We start from the raw sequence: 22,402 nt of genomic DNA on the forward strand, positions 1-22,402 counted from the left end.
ATTTCCAGCAAGTAGGGAATCTGCCTAGAGGTCTGCTAGTCAGTCACAATGAGTTATTCTAAATTTAGACATTTACGTGTTACTTAAAAAAAACTCAGAATCCGGTGCAAACAAAGAGTCGAAAGACCAGTTTTGCCTGTAACCGTCTTCGTATGAACAGGTTTGTTATCTTAGCTGTCCAAGGAATCCTAAGCATCAGCCTCCAATGCCACATTTCCAGAGTATTTATTTTCTTCTTTAATCCTCTCATTTTCCATCCCTCATTTTCCTTCTCTTTTATTGTAATAACGTCGATTAAAATTAATGTTCTGAGGTCGCTTTATTTTTATTATAAGCGTCATTATGTGGAGTAAGGTATAACGGTTGCTTCTTAGAAATATTTCCATATTCTCGACAATTGTTCTCGACTATTCTACGCCAAAAATTCTAGTCTATTTTTTTTAAGTTACCGTAATTTATAAAATTATTTTGGTTCTGTGTTAATGATAATTGGACATGGATGAAATTCGTATACTATAGTATTGCACTGTGCAACAAATGAAAATTTAAATGAAATTGATAATTTGGCAAAGTTTAGTCGTTATTCAGATCAAATATTTCGATTTATAATAAAATATTATGAGGTATAATGTAATAATATTATAATTAATATATTTATAGGTTAATTTTGTCTAAAAACCTTTAAGAAAATAAAACAAGATAATATAATATATAAAAGTGAAACAAGTATGCAAATTCAACAAGACAAAAATATGGTATGATTCAACGAATTCACAAACGGAGTTTAATATGAGAACGTACGTATAGTTTTTATTCATTTAAACTTTTTATCCCAGCGTAAACATAATTTGTTAGAAAAAAATACAATAAGAGTAGGTTTGGGATATAATCATCACATAGGTTGAATTTTAAAAATGATCCGGATAATTGAATATTTGAATTTGGTTTTATAACATATGTATATTTTATATATCTAAAGAACTATTGGTAAAGTATTGCAGCTTAGAAATATTTTGAGCTTTTTAGAAGTTTGCATACAGTGATGAATGTTCTACTCACAGTTTTCTCTATTTCAAGTGTTCGTTCTTTCGTTACGAAACAAAAGACCAACAATAGATATTTACAATGAAACACGAAACGAAAGCTTTCAAGGTATTACAATTTTTGCGGAATATTTCTGACGGCAAAAATCGCATTCTATATACATATTTCTCTCGCTTCAATTTAAAATTTAAAAGAACCGTCTACCTCGAACGTACTCGTAAAAAATATTAGAACTTTATAGTTTTTTGCAGTGGCCAATTTGTAGTGTTTACATAATTTGTGCGACAACTTTTTAACGAAATAAAAATGTTTATTTAATAAGATGAAGAAAGGGCTCAAGCTTCATCATTCAAAGAGAAAGAAAACTTATTTCAAATACGAAAATGACCTATACTTATGAAATACAATCTGTCTCATTACGTGGATTAAATACTCATTAGTTCCTTTCTGTCAAATTATGTTAACGCTGTGATGAAAAGAGACAACAGTACTTCTGTTAGAACAAAAGGAACTGACAAATTGGACTGATCTAGTTTTTGTGGATTAGTGAACAAAACATTGTATGACACATGTTCATTTAATAATATACATTCTATAAATTTACTCGTTTTAGAAATATCGTAGCAATAAAAACACAACCTTTTTTTGACATCGCAAAATCTTCCCCACTTTGATTAATGTAGGGAACCTACCGTCATCTATTGGTGGTTTAAGGAACAGATCTGTTCTTCACAAGTTTGTATATATTAATTGTTCACGTATGATAATAGATATACGCTGTAAACAAATAAGTAGTAATAATAAAGCCACTTTAATTCCATACTATAAAAATTACAAATCAAAAAGGGTTAGTTTTGTTATTTCCAGCAGTATGGACCTGAATTTGGGTAAATTCATCCTCCTGAACGTTCATTTGCATCTGTTATTTGCTTCCTCCATCCATTTCTCCCCAGAAACCTTTACGATATTGACAGCCTATATTTGTGGTCTCTTTTTCCTGTAGGTCCCAGCGGGTGGCTTCGGCAGACCATCTTTTATCTGTACACCTTGCAATATGGCCTGCCCATTTCCATTTCAACTGAAAAGCGTGGGTTAGCTCGGTGATCTGAGTTTTCTAAAAAAAAAACAATGATTACCATTTAGATTATTTAATCTAAATAATACAACCATTTTAATCATGAAAAATACTAAGTTGCTACAAATCTTGACTTACACAAGATACGAAGAAATTATTATCGGCTATTTTAAATTTGCACGCTATGTCACTTAATAGATCTTATCTATACCACAATAGGGCTTGTCTTATCTGTCGACTTTTTAAATTAAAAAGATAATTGAAATCCATGCATTAATTGTTACTAGAGTTAAAATTACCCTATATTTACGCACGTAAGGCAATTATTAAATTTTTATTATTACTATGATTAATAGTAATTAAAACATATTGTTTTGATGCACTGCAATACAGCAAGGAAATGTTGCCAGCATCAAAGCTGCCTCACAGATACTAAACTTTTAAAATGTATTATATATTTGTATATATCCATTTTTAATAATTATTTTTACTATGTAGATTAAGAATATTATAAATACTCTATATATAATGTATATGTTATTTGTTAAACATTTCAATATTTCTTCTTTTTTCTTAAATGAGTGAAAAGAGTGAGAGAATGAACCCCCTTAAGTAGCACAGATACAATTGAGACGAAAACCGGCACTACTTTTATTTTTCTAAAACAATTTTTGAGCGGCGGCGAGCTGTGTTGGCCTAGTGGACAGCTGGAGTTCAAATGCGTGACTTCAAGTTTAGAAATTGAATGCTTAACCGCTTCCCTAACTCTATTTTTAATCATGACTGTTATATTACAAAGTCGCGAGCATCGCCTTTCATTATATTTCCGTAGATATTTGCAGGAATAATTTAATTTCAGAATTTATGAATTCCTCTATACAATGTAAATGAAATAATCTATTGCGAGGGTGTTGTACCCCCGCGTACCACGTAGAAAGTTGCATAGCCGAGGCGAAACTCGTAAAGCCGTGCAAATCATAATGGCAGCCACGGGAATGGTTTACGGCACGCGAGGAAGATGCGATATTTCCGCGGGTTTCCATTCCCCAACAACGCAAATTATATCGCTCACACCTTCCACAACATTGTTGTATAAGCATATGTATAGGATTTCAATTTTCTTTCACGTTCCGCCCTTTATAGATTGGGAACTATGTATTTGTTATTCGGGCCATGTATTTGTACTGATGGACTGGGCTGGCTCAGAAATAGAAAACAAGTAATAACATCACTTTATTATTTCGTAAATTACTTTTACTATGATTACGAAATATATATTTCTCTTAAAACTTTAAAAAAATTCAGACTTGTATTAATTTTTCTAATTTAAATCATTTTGTCTGTTTTTTTAGTAATTTAATATTAGTTTTAACTTTATGCCAGTTTCACGTAAAAATATTACAGGTTTAATGCCAATTCAATTTACGATTATAGAAATTTTTAATTCCGCTTTTTAAATCTGTGTCTAGACAATACGCTTACTACTTACTTATTTAATTACCATTACGGCTATGTTTTGACTATAGTACTGTTGTCTCTTTCCGTCTTAATACTGTGAAAAGAGAACGATGAGTGATTTTTGTTAACAGTCTAATTGGACAATATTAGTTTTATGAAACAATAAATATAATATAAAACAATAATTAAGATCTTTTCAACAGGTCGGGGGCACACGGAGGTACTGGTGGAGCTGCAGATGGAGCGGTGGGTGGGGCGCGGGGGTTCAGTACGGTTACGCTGCCTGCACGACGTGCCCCCCCATCTTCTCGACAAGGTGGTCTTCCTACGGCAGGGCACCAAGATCTTCCAGTACATTAAGAACCGCAAGCCGCCATACAGAAATTTTACCACACCCGGTGCTGTTCTCAACGTAAGTTATTATTAACGTTAATACTACACATTTAAATATAACCTTTACAGAATTGAACGCAAATGTATAACATTATCATCTATATATATAAAAGAAAGTCGTGTTTGTTACAACACTTATAACTCGAGAACGGCTGGACCGATGTTAGTTAGGTATCTCTTTTTTAGTGGATTCTTCTCCGCTCCGAATAGCAGAATAAGTAATAAAATATCGGATAAGTTATCATATAAAAAAAATTAATTAATTAATTTTACGAATGCAAACTGTATATGGTGCCATCTGTGGACCAAATTACGCATATAAAAGAAACCTATCACTTTGTTCTTGCGCCGGATAACAAAACAAAAATGTTGTATATCAAAAAGTACTTTAACATGCAGTCTCGCAATATTAGCGCTAAAGAGGGGAGGCCTAATGTGTAAAACCGGCATTCTTTTTTCGCAATGGCATGCAATAAAACATTTCTGTATTTGGAAAAAAGTTGTATTAATGTTATTACCTCAAATAAATCCTAAATTAAGTTTAACTAAAGTTAAAACGATATTATTAGAATGTTAAGCGGAACGAAGTTCGCTGGGTCCGCTAGTATAAGATATATTTTAATTCACGTTTTAACTTCTAAGAGTTTTGCTTGATAAAAACTTATAAGGAAAAGTGTTGGCCTAGTGGCTTCAGTGTGCGACTCTTATCCCTAAAGTCGTAGGTTCGATCCCGGGTCGTGCACCTGTCTGTCTGTGTACATTACACACTCGCTCGAAGGAAAACATCGTGAGGAAACCGATTTACCTTAGACCCAAAAAGTCGACGGCGTGTATCAAGCACAGGATCACCTACTTGCCTTTTAGATTGGCAAATGATCATGGAACAGATCAAAAATCTGAGGCCCAGACCTAAAAAGGTTGTGGTGCCACTGATTTATTAATTACTTATCAATACAAACAGTCTCGTATAAACGTACTATTGGACTATATCATTAATTCCCGTGCTACTTTGGAAATCAATACAATTGGGAAAACATTATTTAATTGGTAAATTAAGTTTAAAACTTCTCAGAAAGTTATATATACTTAATTAAAGCCGGTTTCCATAGAAACTGACGCACTATACAAATCACTGCCTACACTTTATGATAAGAATGGGGGGCAATTTCATTGTTAAGGGGGCTACTCGAAAATTACTTAAATATATGTGGAATTAAAATTAATTTTTTTGTTTGTTTTACTAACTGTGTATTGTTAACAATTTCCTAGTAATTTCTTCCTAAAAAGGAAAATCATGATACCGATATGAACAGCAGTGTCAATTCTTTAAAAAAAAATCAAACGCAACTTAGTTCAAATATTAAATTTCAGTGGTATATTGACTACGTTCGTCTTATAAATAAATGTATAATAAGGTAAACAATATTTATTGTCACGCTTTAACTCTCGTCATATGGTGAAGGTGACCTTGACGGCGTGTCTTAAGGTCGATTCACACATATCAGTGAACCCACAGTTCCGGCACAGTACCGTTACAGTTCCGTATCCGTGCTACAGTGGTGCGTCAGTGCTTCAATTCACACATATCAGTACAGATCTCTGCGGGTCTTCGTGCACGACGTTCCCTTCAGACTAGCGTTGACGTCGATTGTTTTGATGGCACTCTTCAATAACACAGAATTAGCTATGATAGCCATTGCTTTAGACGAAGAAGAAGAAGAGAATCTAGGAAAAAAAAGAAAATGGGTACATGAAGCATGGAAGTTAAGAGAATCAGAAGGAGAATTCGTGACATTATACAAAGAATTAATTAAAGACGAAAGAAAGTATTTTGAATATTTGTTTTCGATGTTTTCGATGCAGCGGCGTCAGTGATCCGTGATAAAATATCGTTGTCGCCGATCACGTCCGTGATGGCCGGTGCCGGCACTGACACTGACGGTACTGAGACGACACTGACACTGACAAGTGTGAATACATCCATAGAGAATGTTTGAAAGAATAATTATCACTGATGCGGTACTGTGCCGGAACTGTGGGCTCACTGATATGTGTGAATCGACCTTTAGATTAAAAAAATCGAAACGCGTCACTTACATACGGCTGACCATCTACATGTCTATTGAATAAAATATTAAGACAAAAACCAAGGCCTAGAGGTTTCGTATTAAAAGTAATTAACTAATAGGCCATTTAAATATCTAGCGAAATCGTAAATATACAATTATAATTTGAGCAATATTTAACTGAGTTCAGCGTTGTTTTCTAAATTATTAAAGATGTATGTTGTCAAAGCAATCAAATTGTAATTGTATACGAGAAATACAATATACATGCAACGTAATTTATTTAAGCGCAATAGCTCACAACATAATAACATTCTGTAATTTATGGCCAAGCTGATTTCATGCAATAATCATGAAACTTTATTTTATTTACAGAAACACATACATGCTTACAGACTATGCCAATACGATAATGTCGAGAAGGAATAAAGTAAATTATATTAAAAAAATAATTAAATATGTTTATTGTTTTAAAACAAATATCGCAAATTAATTAGAAGTAGCCTGTCTAGCACTAGTCCCAGGCCCTTTTATCAACTAGATAATCATTAACTGTATAGTAAGCCTTTTTACACAGCTTTTCTTTTATACCTTTTTTAAATTTATTAAAAGGCAGAGATAAAAGAGCCTCTGGGATTTGAATAAAGAAAAGTATCCCTTTTCCCAAAAAATAATTACTAACTTTATATAGTCAAGTACGGGGAAACACATATCATACCCAATATCGCTACTGTGAATTCACTCTGCGAACATATAAATATGTCGATAGTATCGGAGACAGGATTCAGTAGGCGCAACGTCTTTTATAAGGGGGATCTGTGCAACAGACTGGTTCTGTCCCAATCTTGGCCTTTGCCGTCGCACATATCCCATAGGTACCAAGAAACCGAGTTCTTGGAGCACTTGTTTTACACGTTCTTTTAGGTTTTGCACGTTCTTGTTAGGTATAAAGAGTCACTAGGTGGTCACGAAACGTGTTACTATACTTGGATACAGAAAAACGTTACGGTGCGTTACATTGGGGGGGGGGGGGGAATACTTAAACGGATAGTAGGCCAACTGTAAGTCCCGCCTGGTTTCCAATTTATTGTACCCCATTAATGTCGGGTACGTTAAATATTTTATACTTAAAAAAAATTATTAACCCCGTTGATTGTTCAATAACTTATATTTAGTATACAACTATAGTTAGAAGCAATGTTCCGTAACTCCTTAATGACACAAGAGAGAGCGTTCTGTGTAATTCAGCGTAATTTAATGGGTTTGTAATGAGTATTCTTAACGTTTTCTGTTCAGGAACCTAAGACATATCGATTAACTGCTAAAACATGGAAGAGGTAGAAGTATTATAGAAACTTAATATACTATAATACTTCTGGTTCTGGTGTAGATTTACATTAGAAAAGTACACTTAGAAATGTCAAAGATACATTAGAAGTCTGGAATGTTCCATAACTCTTGTGTCTTTTCTTGATAAAAACCTGTTACAATATAAGCTAATATTTATTTTCTACTAGCTGTTCCCTGCCACGCTTCGCTCTGGCACATTGTGATTGAATGGTTGAGAAATGAGAAACAAAACAAAGAAAACATTTCATATAAGTTTAATTTTGCAATACAATAATAGATAAAAACATTCCTTGATGCAGATTACATATCATGCTGAAATTTAACTCGATCGGTGCAGAACTTTTTGAGTTTTTGAAGCGTACACAAACCTACATAACAATTTTATATATATATATAGACTAAGCTACAAAGCGGATAATTTAGTTGTAAGATATTGTATAAATTATGAAAGATGCCAGCCCTGCGATTCTGTAACTCACTTTTCGAACTCACACAGCGGTTTTCGCATCGGCGGTCGCTCTCAAATCAGTCGTGAAGCAGTCATTTTATGATTTGGCATTCTGAAAATGTGGGAGCTTGTAGTTTATTGTTTATCAGAATGCCAAATCATAAAATGACTGCTTCACGACTGATTTGAGAGCGACCGCCGATGCGAAAACCGCTGTGTGAGTTCGAAAAGTGAGTTACAGAATCGCAGGGCAGGGCAATAACAATCAACTCACCATTGGTGTTTTTTAATCCCAAATCTACGAAGCAGCGTATAAAATCTAGTTCCTTACATGTATATTTTATGTGGAGCCTACACCTCCTCCATATTTATAGACAGTCGTAAAATCGGTTCGTATGTTACGAACTTATTCAATAACTCAATTCAATTCGTTTACAAGAAAACATTCCCCTGCAACAAACTTATTTCAAGTAACTCCACAGAAATGTAATTTATACTTCCAAAGAGATTTGTTTACCTTCACATACCGTCTTCTATTTAAATGAAACCTGTTTGATTAGTTTTATATTTATTTCCAACACACAAATAAAGTATTTACAATATTCTTAACCTACACAGTAATAATAATTATATTTAAAAAAGCTTATTCGATGAGCGAGAAAAGCAACTGCTCTAACGTCATCGATCCTTAAAATCAGACGCTAAATCTCCCAAGGTATACTCCAAAGAGAACAAAATCAGAGTTGGAGGAAAGACTTTTCAGCCGTTTATTATTTTCTGCCTGCCCTGCGGCCCGCCAGCTTTTGTGCACACTTTTTAAATTTGTTTTAATTTTCGATGTATAAATTTTTATTAGTACCTAGTTATATTTGATATGCTTCGATTTTGGTCACATATACCAATAAAAAACCTAAGGTAAGAGTAATAAATGCGTCCATCTCATACATCACTTTTATTAATTAATTAATTTAATTAATTAAATGTTAATGTCAACTTACATAAAACATATACCAGATCCTTCCTCAACGATTAATACCTTCAGCTGAGTTTCATCAGCGGACGTCGAGGTAGAATACGACATTCCACCTGTATCACCTCAACGTCCGCCGTTCCGTAACTGAGCGTTATTAAGGCAGTTTTTGCCGCGAACCATGAAGTATTCCGAACCAACAAAAAAAAACGATGTGTCAAATCTTTGCCTAAAATGCTATCCGAATATCCTCATGATGATGAACACGGATTTATAGATTTTACATTTATATGATAATAAAATTATTTTATTACGAAACGCGTTTCATTAACACAATGTTATAATTATTAAAGGTTTTTAAGGCCCAATACAGATGGAGTAACTTCGGAATTCTGAATTATTAACATTACTTTTATTTATAGTGTAAAAATAATTTAAAAAATCATTCAAGAGCTCACTAATAAAACATTTCAAGACAGTTAATTGTCCAAATATCCATTAATACATTTATACGTTAGATAAAACTCCATCTACATAGGGCTAATGTTTTCATATAATCCCTAAATGTTAAATTACAGAGGACAGTCTTAGACGCCATTTGCACTTGAGAATGTATGGACTCATTTCACACACTTGATATTCGTCTGTGGCGTGTCTAAAACCCAGCTACAGTTAATTTTCCGGGTCAGACACTTCTACTACGATACGTAATGTAATGAGAGTAATATTTCGTACAATTACGGTAGAGGTTAGTGCTATTACTGTAGACCAGTTCAAGTATATGTTCAGTTATGACTTATGACATTGTATGGCAATTAAGGTTTACAATATTTACTAAAAGAATTAAAAGATCTTCCGACTAGAGTCTTTAAAAATCGACTTGGTGTATTACTTTAGGAAAAAAATTATTATTCAAAAAAATATTATTTGCGTGAGACACTGTAGTTGATATAGGTTTTTTATATAAAAAATTATATGTACGAAACAAAAATATAAGAATTGACCAATTCAAATGTAAAATTCCTTTAAAGACAAATTTGCGCGCCATTGTGAGTGGCAGAATATGCGATGCGAACTTAGGATTGTAGCACCTTACACATTTTTGTACCATATTCTTGCAATAAATTATTATTATTATTGTTATTATTATTATTATAAAAAACCTGCTTCGGGATTTTAATGGGAATGAGAATGTTAGATCAGTATTCTGTGCCTGACACTCGCTGTCGATTAGGTCTAAGGTATGCCGATCTCTTCACGATGATTTCTTTAACCAAACGAATGATTTCGCTTAGACAAATAAGTCTATTGGTCCAGCCATCTTACAAACGCGAAAAAAAATCTGGGACTTTGGTTAGGCCTCCGGTAATAATAAGCATAAACTTTATCTGTCTAACATCGTCTCACATTTCATACAACCACTTAGACAAAAAATATATAAGACTACTAGTGGAGCCCACAGACGTTGTCCTGCACGATATTTCAAGCTATTAGGACATTAAAGTATGAAAGTACCGACTGCAGCGCCACCTGCCGGGCTGATTTGTGAATCTAAACCATTCCCAGATCCCCTTGAACACACACAAAAAATTTCATCAAAATCGGTCCAGTCGTTTAGGAGGAGTTCAGTCACATACACACGCACACAAGAAATATATATATATTAAGATAAAATATGGACCCTCATTTTAGAAAACACCGTTCTTATCGAAATACTACAGAGCAGTGTTAGCTTAGTGGCTTCAACGTGCGACTCTCATCCCTGAGTTCGTAGCTTCGATGGTGGCTATGCACCGATGGAGTGTCTTTCTATATGCGCATTTAACATTCGCTCGAACGGTGAAGGAAAACATCGTAAAGGAAACCGGCTTGCCTTAGATCCAAAAAGTCGACGGTGTTTGTCAGGCACAGGAGGGTGATCTACCTACTTGTCTATTAGATTGACAAATGATCATGAAACAGATACAAATCTGAGGCCTAGACTTAAAAAGGCTGTAGCGCCACTGAGTTATTTTTTGATAAAAAATATATTAGTTTATTACATATATTTCATTTTGATAAAAGCATACAATTCGACCGTAACTCAGAATCTATATTATGTAATTCATATGCTAAAAGCACTGGGTTCTAAATCTAAAAGCTTAGTGTTTTTATTCAGCTGCAGCCAATCAGATAGAAATAAAACGGTGTTGGGAAAGCGCATTTAATTTAATTTCGTTAACATTGCAGGGCTGTGTTCATTATCAAACGGAGTAAAAGCAAATTGTGTTGTTTTAGATAAGTCAACAAAGAAATATGACATACTAGTAGACCGGCCAAGCGTTGCTGTGGCTAAGGATTTTGTTATATTACATAGTAGTAAACTATTCAAGGGAAACGGTAGGAGAACACCAGTCAATGGGACCACCATGCTTTATGGTGGTTATGCCATTAATACGTTACGCAATTTCTAAAAATTTTAGAAGCTCCCTCCACCCCATGTAACGCACAATAACATTTTTCTGTACCCCCCCTCACCTCCCTTAACGTTACGTCACATTGAAGTGACCATTCAGACACAATTATGTTAAACAAAGTAATACCTTTGTTATTGTATTAATTGCATTTGCAGTTGTAATAAACAAAAGAAGAGATTTTTAAGTATTAAAAAAAGTAATAGTAACGTACAATTCAATAAAGGGATTCCTCGTACAACATAAACGAAAAGGGTTGCCAATTAATCCCCCAGTTTTTTATTAAAATAAAAAATGTTACGTAACGCGTTGTTTATATAAAATGTAACGAACTGTAACGTTTCAAAAGACCTCCCCCCAAATTGCGTTACGTAATACTTGAACGCTCCCTTATGTGAAACGTTGGTACTTTCAACACAGCGCCATCCGTTAGAATTTAGACTATCAAATAATAAACAAATATTTTGCAATATAATAATATTGCGGGTACTCGAATAAATTGAGATGTAAACTATCCTATCTTTTAAGTTAGATCAAACTGCATACGGTGTGCAAATTTAAATGATATCGGTTCGGTAGTTTAAGAGTCCATAGCGGACAAACAACGTGACTCGTAATTTATATATATTAAGATTAAGCAATTGAACTATCTAAGCTAATTCAGGGCTAATTTGACTTCTGGAATGACGATATTTGATTCGATTTTGAATACACATACACATCGACGTTCGTCGTTCCACAAATGAGCGGTTTTAAAGGATTTTTTTGCCACGCACCACCATTATGTGGAACCAGCTGCTCACCGATGTATTTCCGAACCAATTTGACTTAGGGTCCTTCAAGAAAAGTGCATACCAATTCTTATAACGCCCGCACTTGCGAGCCCTCTGGCAATGTGTGTGTCTATGGGCGGTGGTATCACTGAACATAATAAATAATAGATGAGCCTCCTACCCGTTTGCCTTGAATTTCATAATAAAAATTAAATAAAACAACCAAACGTAATTCATAGTAATAAATGCGTCCATCACCTGAATGTTATTCGTGGTTATTTTTAAAGTCATAATTCTCAGTCAGTTAACAATTAAATAAATGTTAATGTTACTTACATAACACACATACAATGATGTGGGAAATCTATGTCTAATATACAGTCCGAATATCCCCATGACATTGGCCACACAAATTCTTCATATGCACTAGATTAAGCTTGTACTATTGTAATGATAATAATATGAATAAATATTCTGTACTTACTGCAGCCCTAGTTGCATGTGGCCGTCTCATTCAGGTTGGGAGGGCGTAACAGGTCGAGTTCACAACTACCTCCCCTTCCCATAACCCCCGGGTCAGACTGAAGCTTGCGAATAGACTGCTACGAATGCTACGCCGTAGCGAGACCCTGGCTTCAATGAAAATTAAAAATAGAACGTAAACAGTAATTTAGATTTTTTTCCAATTAGTTCTTTTTAAAATTGGATGGAATGTAACTCGTTCAACGTATTCTTCTACTAAATTATACAATAATAAGTAAATGTATTTTTGTAGTAGGTAATTATAGTAGGTTAGGTAGGTATTTGTTTCATTAATATTTTATCAAGGAATTGTAATTTATCCCACTTGATACATGTATTTTATTATTGGGTCTATTTACATGGCCGTACGAGTTAGTATTAATGGCTTATTGTCTCAGTGTGTGTACACTTAACCACTAAACCAAAACCGCTTACTATGACAATAATTCATGATATGGTAAATTATATTTTACAGATAGCCCTAGCCACAGAGAACTCCATAATCCTACAAAACCTGGAGCTGGAGGCGAGTGGCAGATACTCTTGTGAAGTGTCGTTAGAAACTCCAATCTACACGAAAGCCTCTGCTGAAAAACAGCTTACAGTTTTCCGTAAGTATCGCGAGAAATATTTCAATCAACAAAACGGATAAAAAGCTTTCATTGCTGAGAGTCTAAAAGGTTCTGTTTTTGGAACTTTTAGTCAATGCTGCAGAAATATAGTAAGTAAAATATAGCAACAGCTGCTTGAGAGAAACTATGAACTAAGGGCTAAAATTAATAAATCCCTATGTTTATTTAATATTTATGTATTTTATTCTCTCTTTGTGGGAATCCTAAGAGCATAGAATTCTAGATTTCCTCGGGGAATATGCACGGAGCGATATACAAAAAAGCTTCGTTTAAAATAGGTTCGATCGAACTAAAGTTTCAGAATAGATAAGGCTCTACAAATCATTTTCAACAAGGAGTATAACTTAAATATTAACCATAAGTAATAAATACTTGAACTTTTGAGTACACTGTTAGTTACTTAAAGAAAATTGCTAGATTTTTTACGCGCCCAATACTGAGTAACGTCGAAATAAATTTAACATTTCAAGAAAGAAAACGGCAGTTGTTTATTTCGTGGATCGGGCCATTTATCAAGTACGGAGACGCTGCGGGGTCCAGTAAAGATATTTCAGACCCTTTATTCAAACAATTTGATCCCGAATCGTTTTATATATAGGATATCTTTTGAACACGACCCATACGTCAATAAATAGTCCAAACGTACCTGCATCTCATTGCTACTGCTGCAAAATTTATTAAATACTGCTAAATATATTAAACACTACAGCCCACTAGCCTTCTTCTAAATACAACCTATGGATTGATAAATGTCATCATAGACAGTTGACATGCCTTACTGCCCCATAGCTACTGCCATAGATAATCTAATATATAAAATTCTCGTGTCACAATGTTCGTTCCCATACTCCTCTTAAACGGATCGACCGATTCTTACGAAGATACAGCATACAAAAATACAAGCAAACCCCCAATTTTTACCCCTCTACGATCAACCCCAATTTTTTATTATAGTAGATAGAAAAATGATTCCTAGAAATAATATACATGGCAAAATAACGTTTGCTGGGTCAGCTAGTGTCCTATAAACGGCGGGTTTGAATTCCGGCGAAACAATAATTATAAATATATAGATTAACTTTATTTAAGAAACAGAATGTCCTATTAGGACGTTATAGATCTTCATTCATTCATCATTATTATTGAAGTGAAACTTCTTTATCGGGGTTGGAAAAAAATTTAGTGTAACATTTTTTCGTTACGCGTCACATTTATCCGTTACGCGCCATCTTTTGAAGTGAAACTTCTTTATCGACGTATGGGATAAATTTTGTAGCAGGTTACGCGCCATGTTGCTTTTTGAAGTCAAACTTCTTTATCGGCGTTGGAAAAAAATTTACACACATTTGTCACATTTTTCGGTTACGCGCCATCTTTTTCTTGTCCCTACCACGGTTGATCCGAAGAGATTCGAAGCCATTAGTATCAAAAATATATAATAACGATAACAATGATAGTAATACTAATAATTCTATTACAATAAATGAAATTCTGTAATAATCTTAGTACTACATAGTAGTACAGTAATAAGTTAAAATGAAATAATTGTATTTGTATTCATATCTATGATAATAAAAGCCTTTTGTTAAACTTTATCTAATTTAACTTTATTTAACCAATTTCTGTAAAGTTGCATATAGTAGATCATTTTTCGAAAAATAAGGTCATAAAGAAGTTTCACTTCTTACGTGTGTACACCTAGTACACGCACACATTTTTTATTATTATTATTCGCATAGTGGGTCTATAAGTGTCATGTAATTGATCATGTAAGTATCCAGTGAAGCAAATGATAACATTTAGCAAATTGACGAATGGAATGGAAACTGTTTGCATATATAGCCCGAGTTGGTAGTTGAAACAGAATACATAATTTGCTACAATGCCAGATTAATTATTTAATTTTTTGTTCACCTGTTTTTATATTTATGGTGTTATTAAATATTTTTATCTGTATTAGGCAAAGCTTTTAAGACGTATTATTTTTACAAAAAATTCATCTCAACATTTGGTTTTGTTAAAGCAAATTGAGTCCAAATCTCTTTTTTGATACAGGCTTAAGAGTCACATATATATATCAAAGTCAAATTCAAACTCAAAATAACTTTATTCATATTGGTAGGGGAGCCCAAGAGGGGATTTCGGGATTTACTAAAGCGCGGCAGATTAATATATAGGGGGATACCTTGTACCCGGTTAAGTACCTCCACAAAATATGAGGCCCATATATAAGGCCGCCCGTGCAGGAGACAGGATCAGATTAGTAAAAAAAATTGACCATCAGAAATTCCCGAGCGCGTCAGATTAAGGTAGGGTGAGTTAATTACATCCTAAAAAGTGTATATTCCACTAATCTGACAATTTGAGAGTGACGGAAAAAAAGGGGAGGGCAACAAAGTTGTAAAAAAAAAACGTCATCTCGACATTCTCGAGCGTAGCTAATTTTTTTTTTATTTTGAAGGAAATAATTCAAGAATAATGAAAAATATATAATCTGACGATTTCCGCAAGCCGAAATAACAAAAATTCGTCGATAAAGTTAAATGCGTGCAACTGCGTGATGCCTACATTTCCTTAAACCGATCGGAATCTACTAAACGGCGTTCTAAATATTTCCCTCAAAATTACATTTCCTGTGAATTTGAACCGATTCGGACCGATAGATTTTGAGAAATTTAGAAGAATCTTAAAAAAATAAGAAATATTTTTTTTTAAAGTGGTTTCTTTATCGATCAACTTCAAAAACTAATCCGCCTTTGAGCTTGAAAAACCACGTCGATCGCCACCAAGCTGGTCAAAAGCGGTTGATTCGTTCGAGAGATATCGTGAACGAAAGAAACCCGAAAAAGTGTTTTTACGGGATTACTCCGAAATTTGTGGTTCGATCAATTAAAATTGCAAAATTACTTATGAGGATGATAAAATTGCGTCGAATGCCGCCAACCGCGTGAAAATTGCTTGATCCATTCAAAAGTTATTGCCGTTTGAAAATTCCAAAAATAGTGTTCTATGAAACTTCTATCAGAGTTTCGAGCTGGGAGAGCTCAAATGCATAGAAATGTTATTTCTTTGAACTCAGCGAGCTCAAAATATCAATTTTAAGCGCCCAGGAATGGAATTAGCGGGAATTTGCAGGGATGGCCCTTTAGGTGAACCGTTTTTCTAGTCAGAAACCGTCAGATCAGGCGAATCCCTCTAGATAATCGTCAGATTATGAGACAGTACGTTTAGAACATAAAGATGAACCACATATATCTTAATCTGACGCGCTTGAGTATTTCAAAATTGCGATTTTTTTTTGCAAAGTATGAAAATGGCCGTGGGTTTGCGTCCCATCGAAATTGTCAGATTAGTGAATGAGAGCTTTTTTTTGGTGCACTTAACACTCCCTTAGAAAATCTGACGCGCTCGATAATTTTTATTTTTTTTTCATTTTCAACCCTTAAATACAACCACCCGCATCATGCAAACGATCAGATTAACATACGTACATTATAAAAAATACGTAGGGCATTGATGCTATCAATATCTGACGCGCTCGAGGATGTCCATGCAACAGTTTTTTTTTACATATTTAACAATCTATAGCCGCTTCCCCCACCGATGAAAAGGTATATATCATATAACATTTTTTTCTTCTTATTATCTAAGCTTTGCATCCCAATAGGTCTCTACGACGCTCGAGTAAATCCCCATTTAGCATCGTGGGCTCCCCTACCATATAGGTAACCAAGTATACTTATGACGGTCAACAGGTAAGATGTTAAATTGATTCTAAATTTACATTTACTGTTAAAAAAGTGAAGAATTAAGTCTTTGTGTCAAACACACAAGCGTAGTATTCAGCGTATGTGCGTTCCAAACTGCAACATGGATTTCATATATTTATATATTTTCATATAGTGATCCGTCCCTCGTCTTTGAGCGAATAACTGAATGTGCCACCGATGCAGCTACTTAAGTATATACTTAGACGGGGCTTGTAGATATGATTTCAGATATACGAACACTATAGGGTTTATAGTAAAGTTTATAACGTTTGATAGAATCATAGAGCAATTACGACGCTACGAATTAAAGCGTAGTTGATAAACACTACAGTTTTTATAAACTTGGCAATCTAATATTATATGGTAGGGTAGGGCGGGGCAAGTTGAGCGACTTTTCATGTAAGCGACTTTTTGATTGCCCAACTTGCCCCTATGCTTAACTAGCCCCGCTCTACTCTACCCAGTACCCATAACCGACGAGCATGCATGGTGAATGTGATGGAAGTGGATGAAGCGAGAGAGGTATGTCACGAGCGTAGCAAGTGGAGATCCGTGGTCTCTGACTACCCCTTCGGGAAAAAGACGACAATATTATACGGTCGTGTATTAAATTAAACATAAGCTAGCTTATATTCTTGTATAGTCTTCGGTGTGACTGGTCAGTATCCCACAGAGCCCCAGAAGCACCACCCACGGATAGAGGTGCCCCCTCGCGAGCCGCCCCCCGCACCCCTCCGAGCCCGCTGTACCACTGCGCCCTCGGCCCCCGCGCCCCACGTCACCTGGTTTATAAACGGCAAAAAGGTAATCTCATATTCCATTCACAGTTATGCTCTCGCTGCTCGCCTTTAATAAACAATTACCCTCTTGTTACAGTTTCATTTAAACGTGGACGGAAACAGTTTTGATTGCTCCCTTTTTATAATTAGTTGTTCAGTGAATGAACGATTATTTTGAACCAACATTCACTATTATTATCTAAACTATAAGGTGTTATGAACCAACTGGGTACCGTTGAGATTCCTATCCCTCAACGACTGTTTGATAAATGTACAATACAGAAGCAATACGTCAAAAAATTACCCTATTATTCATATAAAACGCACTCGTGAAGTTCTCAGTCCCTTTCTAAAAATAGGCTAGTTGTTAGATATTGATGAAAAAATGTGTATGAACGTAACGTGCTCATTTTTACAGCACTATAGTACTCGCGTAAAAGGACGACATACATATAATCGCTTTTATAATATAATGTACAGTAGAACCTCGATAAGATAAAGTCCAAGGGAAACACAAAATATTTTATGTTATAGAGGTTTTAAGTTATCAAGGTTCTATGTTAGGTAAAGGTTAATATAGAGGTACCCTTGCTCCCATTTTTACTTGAATGCATCAGAAGGATGGAAAATTAAATACGTAATCATATTTATTCACATTACATAAAAATAAAACAACAACTAAAGGTTTAGTCTACTTAAAAAAATCTGTGATTTTCTTTTGTTTTAAAAAATTCACTGTTTCTAAATCGATTTGATTTTCAATGACAAATAGAGAGGAGAATACATTACAACATTAACTTATTATACAAGTAAGTCGTTGTCACAAAGCTAACCGCCGCAAAGCTTTGAAGAATTTAGATAAAGCAAACAATAGGTAATGTATTGTTTACGTTAACAATACATTAGTAAACACGTGCAAGCAATAAATACCGAAACCATTTGTTTTGACACTCTTTCAAAATGACTCATTCACAAACAATTTTATGTTATAGAGGTTGTGGAAACATTTCTTTTAGTTACTGAGGGCCTATACAGAGATTATTTATTTAAATTATAGAGGTTGCGTATTTTAAGTTATAGAGGTTTTGGGCTCTGATGGGAAGGGAACATAGTATTTTTTGAAGTAACAGAGGTTTTTATGTTACCGAGGTTTACGTTATCGAGGTTCTACTGTATTTCCAATTTTGCTGAGCAGTGTTGGCCTAGTGGCTTCAGCGTGCGACTCTCATACCTGAGGTCGTAGGTTCGATCTCCGGCTATGCACCAATGGACTTTCTTTCTATGTTATTTAACATTCGCTCGAACGGTGAAGGAAAGCATTGTGAGGAAACCAACATGTGAGACCCAAAAAGTCGACGGCGTGTGTCAGGCACTGGAGGCTGATCACCTTCTTGTCTGAGATTTAAAAATTATCATGAAACAGATTTAGAAATCTGAGGCCAAGACCTAAAGAGGTCGTAGCGCCACAGACTTTTTCTAATTTGAAAGTCTTTTCAACGTTTTCAGATGGATGAGCTGCTAGCTAACTCACAAAAGTACAGAGTGTCGGTGAGCGAGCGGTCTTGGGGTGGCCGAAGAGGTCCCCTAACGCAGACCAGCCCATCACCACTTTTAACCCTTACACACATCACGCATCTTGCCACGCGACCGCCCGGTTGTACACAGAAAGAGAGAGAGGTATTTAAAAATAGAATAGAATTATAAAAACTTCTTTTAGGAAATAGGGATTTTATGTTAGTTGCATTATCGACGTTTTAGTTTGAAATGTGCGTACTTGCTCGGACGTTAAATGTATTGGATTTTGACATAAAGGAAACATAGTTCGCTAAGTCTCGGTATTCAATCTCACCCTAACTGATATCTTATCTATACTGATATGATAAACTGAACAGTTTGTTTGCTTTGAATACGTTAATCTCGGTAACTTTGATTTATTTTAAGAAGAATTAAGATTCATTTTGTGTTCGACAGTACAATGATACAATAAAACATCTATTGACCATTACGAGTAGAGCATCAATTACACAAATAATATTCAATAATAAACAGAGATTTTTGATATAAGAAAAACTTCTATCGTATCGTGAAGTCGTTATATTATATACTAGCTGTACCCAGCTAGCTGTAACAAAACAAAGAATACATTTATAAGTTTAATTTTGCAATACCTGTTGAAAAAAAAAGAAAAAACAAAACAAAAAAAATTGATAAAACAATCCTTGATACGGATTATATATCAGTTCGATTAGTTTTTGAAGTGTACACCAACCAACATAACATTTACATATACTATATTATAGATTATATCTAGAAACATAATCATAAGCTAGCCAACGCTATTTTGGTAGGAACGTTTAAGTATGCAATCTAGTAAAAAAGTTCAACGACCGCAGCACTTACCAAAAGTCCAATATTAGGAAACTCAAAGTATACAAAGAATGGTAACAAAATTTATATAACTACAAACCTGTAACTTTTATTCAGCAACGCGCTATACGAAAGAAGTTGTTTTCTCAAGAAATGACATTAACATAATGAAATATTATTTCATCTCGTTGTTATAAAGTTTTATATAAAGAAAATTGTATGCACGTTATGTCCTAGAAGTGCGCCTGGAATGTTTAAGTGTACAAAGTCCGTGAACTGAAAATTTACATTTGTATAAACACTGAAACTGCAAAGAATCTTTCTTTGCGAGAATACTTATATACGAAGTTACACTTGGCCATAGGATTTTAAATACAATTTCAAATTATATTAGTGACTGAAACCTTTGCAAATTATTATTGAAGTGAAACTTCTTTATCGGGGTTGGAAAACAATTTTTTTAACTCCGTTAAGTATTGGCATTAAAAATTCTAATTAAATTTTAATGAAATACGCCAAACAGTATTATTATTTGACAGATAATTGACATATTTAATTAATACTTATATACCGTTTTTTTACACGTGACTGACATATAAAAATTAATTATTTTAATTATGAATCGTTTAGTTATAAATCCTTTCTTTGCAAAGAAAGTGGTATATTCACATTGATTAATTATAAAAAAACACATAATCAGCCATTTAAAAATAGACATGCAAATTTTATTATAATAAGAACAGGTAATTTATTTATAATTGTTGTCAGAACATGTGGTCTTAACACTCTCCCATACTAAAGGCACCTTGTCTTTAAAAATTTAATCGCCTTCCCCTTACACGGCATCTATAACTTCTGGGAATAGTTTGATAGGCGTAACAAATTTTTAAACACATCGTGGTGAAACATGCAAGCATCCACAGCCGTGTTGGTATATACAGGCAACTTTCTTTAAATGTTTTGAATAATTTTGTATATTTTTACAATCATAACTACTTTTAGGATATAAATTATTGATTGTTAACGGGTTATTTTGCTCTTTAATGCTTATAAAGTTCTTTTTTAGTAAGACTTGACGATGTTTTTCGTATTGTAAAATAGCCTAATGTGTCGGCTGAATCGCTAACGACTTCAAGTTAAAGATAAGGAACATCATTCAAAAGTTCTCCTTCTCAAAATAGCTTTCTATTAGCGTTAATTTTACGATGGCTATTAAACATTATACAAGTTTTCCCATTAAGGTTCAGGAAATTACTTGTATGCAAATGAAGCCCGACGTTACTGACATTCAGTATGCGTCACGGACGTTTGACGATGCCATACATCTTCCACTCGTGGGCCCGGAAGCGCTCAATGCAGTTAGCACATTAGTTTACACATATCGATTTTATACCTATAGGTTTTTAAGAGGAAATAAATGCATAGAGTGTAAATTTATTGAGCAGTGTTGGTCTAGCTTCAGCGTGCGACACCTGAGGTCGTAGGTTCGATCCCCGGCTGTGCACCAATGAACTTTCTTTCTATGTGCGGATTTAACATTATATTTGCTCGAACGGTGAAGGAAACCGACATGTCTTAGACCCAAAAAGTCGACGGCGTGTGTCAGGCACTGGAGGCTGATCACCTTCTTGCCTATTAGATTTAAAAATGATCATGAATCAGATTCAGACATCTGAGGCCAAGACCTAGAGGTTGTAGCGCCACTGATTCATTTTTTTATAAATTTATTAAAAAAAGGTAAAGTGTCATTCATGGTGGGCAGGAGCTGTGATGGACTTCAAACGAATAGGGGTTCGAAGTTGGACGCAAGATGCACAAAATAAACTGCGATGGCTATACAAGGATATACAAGGGGCTGTATAGTCATTTATGATGATGATGACGATGAAGCTGTAGTTCACATAAAATCTTAAGCGTAAATTATTTAATTTAAGTATTAGTTCACAAAATAATACAAGATTCTGCCATGGTTATCTAGACTAAAATACAGTGGCGCTACACTCTCTAAGACTTGTCCTTAGATTTCTGTATTTTTTTCGTTTTTTCACTTTCTTATTAGGTAATCGGCATTTCGTGACTCATGGCGTATTTTGGTCTAATAGGCAATGCCCCTTTTTCTCACAATGTTTTTTCTTACCCATACTAGCGAGTTTAACGACGCACATGAAAAAAAAATAAAAAAAACATCGTATACATATTTAATACATAATATACAAATACCGAGATCTTGTTAAAACATATTTCATAAACGGAAGAGTATTTTACTTTAATTTAATTATTTCAGTAGCGTATACACATTGCT

General features: G+C 34.4%; 1 protein-coding gene across 2 annotated transcripts in view; it reads left to right on the forward strand.

Moving 5' to 3' along the window:
• Positions 1-22,402, forward strand: part of LOC125051132 — a 66,634-nt gene that overhangs the window by 41,967 nt on the left and 2,265 nt on the right. For both annotated transcript variants that reach the window (XM_047651293.1, XM_047651291.1), the window contains 4 exons: positions 3,781-3,989; positions 13,028-13,163; positions 17,628-17,758; positions 19,240-19,410. In XM_047651293.1, the coding sequence (XP_047507249.1) occupies positions 3,781-3,989; positions 13,028-13,163; positions 17,628-17,758; positions 19,240-19,410 (647 nt within the window). The remainder of the gene's footprint in view (positions 1-3,780; positions 3,990-13,027; positions 13,164-17,627; positions 17,759-19,239; positions 19,411-22,402) is intronic.

Source organism: Pieris napi, chromosome 7, assembly GCF_905475465.1.
Source record: "Pieris napi chromosome 7, ilPieNapi1.2, whole genome shotgun sequence".
Lineage (NCBI taxonomy): Eukaryota > Metazoa > Arthropoda > Insecta > Lepidoptera > Pieridae > Pieris > Pieris napi.